Source organism: Chenopodium album, chromosome 12 (assembly GCF_948465745.1).
Source record: "Chenopodium album chromosome 12, dcCheAlbu1.1, whole genome shotgun sequence".
Classification (NCBI taxonomy): domain Eukaryota; kingdom Viridiplantae; phylum Streptophyta; class Magnoliopsida; order Caryophyllales; family Amaranthaceae; genus Chenopodium; species Chenopodium album.
The window spans coordinates 45,365,082-45,370,646 of NC_137845.1; the positions used below are offsets into that span (position 1 = coordinate 45,365,082).

General features: G+C 35.6%; 1 protein-coding gene across 1 annotated transcript; it reads right to left on the minus strand.

Annotated features, from left to right (window-relative positions):
- Positions 1 to 2,971: 2,971 nt before the first annotated feature.
- Positions 2,972 to 4,606, minus strand: LOC145571224 (uncharacterized). Its single transcript, XM_081630292.1, has one exon. It carries the CDS (start codon positions 4,604 to 4,606, stop codon positions 2,972 to 2,974), a length of 1,635 nt encoding a protein of 544 aa, XP_081486418.1.
- Positions 4,607 to 5,565: the final 959 nt, after the last annotated feature.

A 5,565-nucleotide genomic window follows, 5' to 3' on the forward strand; every position in this document is an offset into this window, starting at 1 on the left:
AAACAGAAGGAAAAATCTTATATACATATTTAACCAACAGAATACTCAAATGTTAGTAGTAGATTTATAATAGTTAAGCGAACTATTATAAATAGTTAGCAGCCTATTTATAATATTTCGCTTATCTATTTAGAGAAAAATGCAGATTGCAAAGTTCCTAATGCATCCTTATTAATCTCTGTTTGCAATGTGCATATACCAACAGAATGAAATATAGGTTTATTGCCCATTTAGCGACTTTATAAGCCTGCTCAAATCAAATTTTTCAGTTGTAACAAAGCATAAAATATTATTCCCTCTAACTTTTAGTTGTTACACTGACTTGCACATTTGCCACACAAATCTTTAACCAGCTAATAAAAAATTGAGGAAAGTTAACAAGAAACAGTTGTATACTTGTATATACTTTTTCAGACTAATCTAATAATTTTAATAGCAAATCTACTAGTGTTAAGGAAATCAGTAGGCAACAAAAAAAAAAAAAAAAAAAAAGGAATTCCACTTCAAAAAGCATATCAACCAAAGGAGAAGAGGACAGAGGGACTACATATAAAAAGCACACAAGCTAAGTGATCAAATGCCAATCAACAAACTTGAGGTTGGGGACACTGGAAATCAAACACAATACTCATTCGAGGGTCCTTTAGAAGTTGGTGATCTCTGTACTCGATGAAAAAAAAAAATTAAAACACTTCGTTTATAGGCTAATAAGGATACTATTACAAAATCTGCACTAATACTAACAGTTTGTAGTAGAGCATGCATATCACCTAAGCACCTAAGCACAGAATAAGCACAGGATAAAGCACCTAATTGCATAAAATCATGTTATTTGTCAGAGAGAGCAATGCAATGCAAATTTCAGTAACATAATAGTATGATCACCTTATACTCAACTCTGATCAGCTAATAGTCTGAGGTAGATATTAATCTTGCTAATACTCAGACTGCTACTACCTCAGTGAAGCCGACACAACTCACCTGCTGCCCGAGCACCAAGATAGCACACAACTCAAAACTGCCAAATGTAAACACTGTCACTATAATATCGAACCTCAAATTAATTTAACAATTAAAATAAAGGTTAGAGTAAATTCTAAAGCACAACACCAAATTTAACCACTAACTTATAAATTTCATAAGAAAACAAGTTCAAACAGAAAAATAGCACACTTCAATAATAGTTTGTCAAATCCAAATAATAAGTTCAAACGAAGGTTAATTATCCAAAAAAATCACAATCTAAACATGTCACTTTGATGGTTCCATCCAATCCCAATCTGTGTCATCTATATCAGAACATTCTTCGTGATTTTGATCTATCATTTCACGGTCAACAGGCACCTCAACTCTATCATAAGCAGCTTCTCTACACCAACTTTGGTGTTCATCATGGTCTGTAGCCAGAATTACATCCTCTGCGGGCTCACGAACTTCATTCATATATGTGTGTTCAGATTGCCCCTCGGCATAAAAAAAGTCTCTTGGCAAATTTCTGTGCACATAATGCCAATCTACTTCAAGGCCATCTTGAGTATAAAACACTTGATGCACTTGTGATGCCAAGACAAAAGGATCATCTTTAGAACACAATTTCTTAAAGTTAACGCAAGTGAGTCCATAATCATCTACTTCCACATGGAACCAATTACACTCAAACAACACAACACTATACGCACTCTAATAATCGACCTCAATAATCGATTTTATAGCCCCATAATATGTGACGTTACCAAGAACAGGATTGTGATCCTTGCTACTTGCGAAGCTTGGAGTCAAAGCAGTTAAAGAGACTCCGCTATTTTGAGTTTTACACCTTTCATCATGATCTCTAGTGTAGAACTTATATCCATTACAAAAATATCCAGTGTACCTCCTTGCAATAGTAGAAGGACCTTTTGATAGCCACTTAATATGATCTGGGACATTATCCACCACAACCTTTTCTCTAAACCAAACCATGAATTCATTGATATGCTCTTGCGCCTCTTTCCACCTTCTTTTTCGTTTGTCTCTAGACTTCTTCTTCACAAACTCTTCATGTTCCCTTCACAGTATTAACCATATAAGTAAGGTAATAAAATAAAATATAAATTTAAACACAATGGATAAGATATTAAAAAATCACTCACTTGATGTAATTCTCAACTTAGTCATCTTGACAATTAAACAACACATAACGATGTGCTAGAGCCATTGTGTCTGAATCAAGAGTGTATGCCTTCCCTTTCTTCTTCCCTTTCTTTTTCCTCCCAAGAGGATAACCTGCCTTAGGGAATAAAGGTGATTCTTCATCAATTTCATCAGTTTTCTCTTGACTTTTGTTAAACCACTTAGATCGCTTCTTTACACTAGCATTCAAATACCTAGAGCAAAATATCAAGCACTCTTCAGCTAAATAACCTTCTGCTATAGAAGCCTCAGGGCGACATCAACCAAATGAATCGGTAAGTGGATCATTATGTCAAAAAAAGAAGGTGGAAATATTCTTTCTAGTTCACAAAGAGTCTCAACCATTCCTGCTTGAAGGCGATCCAAATCTTTTGGATTGATGACTCTCTTGCATATTTCCCTAAAAAAGCCACTCAATCTCATAAGAGGTAAAGCAACATGCTTTGGTAAAGTTTTCCTAATAGCTGACGGGAGCAAGTGTTGCATTATTATATGAGCATCATGACTCTTGTACCTTGATATTTTCCCCTCCTTGACTTGTACACACCTTGCAATATTTGATGCACAACCTTGGGCCAGCTTTGCCTTTTTCAAAACACTACAAAATATGCTTTTCTCTTCCTTCGTCATTGAGAATGATGCTTTGGGAAACAAAACATATCGCTCGTCATCTGCATCCACGGGATGTAGTTCTCCCCTTATACCCATTTCTTGCAGATCTAATCGAGCCTTATGATGATCTTTTGACTTTCCAGGTATGTCTAACAAAGTTGCGAGCACATTATCACAAACGTTTTTTTCAATGTGCATGACATCTAAATGATGACGACAACCACAAATCTTTCCAATAAGGCAAAATGTGGAAGATAGAGGACTTTCTCCAAGGACAATCTACATATTTCTTCTTTGGTTGTAACTTTCCAAACTTGTTTTCCCAGTTTTCCAACAAGCTTGAAATTTGATCCCCTGTTAAAGGATCTGGAGCTGTCCTCTCTTCCTTTTCCCCATTAAAAGACACCATATCATGCCGCCAAGGATGATTTTCATCTAACCAACGACGATGAGCCCAATAACAGGATTTATTACTATTACTCAAGTGATGATGATCAGTCTCGTAGTGACAATAAGGGCATGCAAACTTCCCTTTGGTGCTCCAACCCGATAACATAGCATAACCTGGAAAGTTGCTGGTCGTTGATTGTAAAGCTGCATGCATCTTAAATGTTTGACGCTTCTCCGCATCATAGGTGTCCAACCCATACTCCCACAAATCTTTGAGTTCTTGAACCAATGGTTGAAGATAGACATCAATGTCATTTCCAGGAGAGGTGGGCCCGGGAATAAGGAGAGATAGCATTAAGAATTCTGGCTTCATACATAACCATGGTGGTAAGTTATAATTAATTAGAACAACAGGCCATGTACTATGTTGTGTGCTCATAGTTTGAAATGGATTGAATCCGTCACTTGCGAGGCCCAAACGAACATTACGTGTCTCATTAGCAAAATCTGGGTACTTTTGATCAAACTCTTTCCATGCCTCACCATCAGCAGGATGCCTCAATAACTCATCTTTCTTTCTTTCTTCATCGTGCCACCTCATTAGCTCTGCTGTTTCTGAACACATGTACAACCTTTGAAGCCTTGGTTTAAGAGGGAAATGCCAAAGAACTTTTTCAGGGACCTGATGCACTTTCTTAGATGGTTTATTGTTAATATCTTCTTGGGATTCAGTCTGTGTTTCTTTCCACCTTAGAGCATGACAAACATAGCAAGACGTGGCAGCTTCATGCTCCTTCCAATATAGCATACAATCATTACGACATGCATCAATCTTGTCATAATGAAGACCCAGATCTTTTATCAATTTCTTTGCCTCATTAAAAGAGTTAGGCAAATTGGATGCATCTGGTAACACTTCTCGAAAAAGCTCTAAAAACTCTGAAATTGCTATATTAGTTAACCCATGAGTACACTTCAAAAGGTAAAAACGAATAAGAAATGATAGCTTTGAAAATTTTTTGCACCCAGGATATAACTCTTGTTTTCCATCTTCAACTAACTTATAAAACTTCTTAGCCTCATCATCGGGCTCATCTCCAACACCTTCATACCTTTCTGCCATATCTCTATGAACATCATATATCAAACGTTCAATATCGTCATGCATGTCTTCAACATCCCTCTTAGTATTTGATGTTGATGACTTGACCTTTTCATAGCAATGCCATCCTTCAGTACCAGGCTCGATCCCGTTTGCAATCAAATGATTGAACACTGTCTCCCTACGATGCCAAAAGCGGTGATAACACGCCTTACACGGGCAAGTAATTTGATCTCCAATTGCTCGTGTAGAGAACGCTTTATCTAAATAATCCTCTACACCTTTCTCATATTCATGACTAGATTGTAAGAAGTTGGTCCAACTACTCATTTCGTCTCCTTTATGAAAAGTTAAACATACACGAATTGAGAGATTGAAAACAATCACATATAATTTTAACATGTCTAAAAGGATGATAATATTCATAGAGACATACTCCCATAAAGTAAGACATGTAGAAATAGTATTGTTCCAATAGAATTATGTTATACACTACTAAACAGATTCTACTCTAGGGACTTTGGAAGAAGCAAAAATAAGTTTCTCACTCATTATCACATTACCACATACTATGATGTGTACACTTTTAGGATGAAAAATAACATAAACAGGTTCAGAAGTTCTGCACACTATCTATATGGTGGTGGCAATAATATTTAACACGTGGCTTTGCACAATTATACTCAAGTAACAAGTTATGCACGATTGGTAAAAGTTTATGTGCTATGCAATTAATTTTGTAAGTCATGTCACACCCGAACCAATTGTACAATTTTTATTTTATTTTAGGACAATAATTGTGATAGTAATCATACTATAACTATAAAGTATCACCGTTTCTTATTACTCCATATTTGCAACAAAGGAGTAAGGAGGTATATTTTATTTCGGATTTTACGGACTTTGCAATAATTTAGTATTTAAAATTGTGGATTTTACTATAATGTCAGGGCTTTAGCAATTGTCTTGTACTTTGTGAGTGATATTTACATGACTTTGGGAAAATTCATTTTTTTTACTCGTACTAATTTATTGTTCCACAACTTAAGAAAGAGGTCTATTTTTTCCACATCAAGGTCATCCAACACAATAATTTGAGTTTCCACTAAGATAAGAACATTTTATTGATGTATCTTTAAAGGTGTAAATAACAAATGCAATGAAGCTTCTGGGATACTGTTGAATTTATTCTAAAAGTTGGGTTCCTTGAATCTTCTGTAATTTACTATCTGTAATATGTAATTAACTTAATATCCGACTCTGCAGACAGAAGAAGGGCATAAATGATG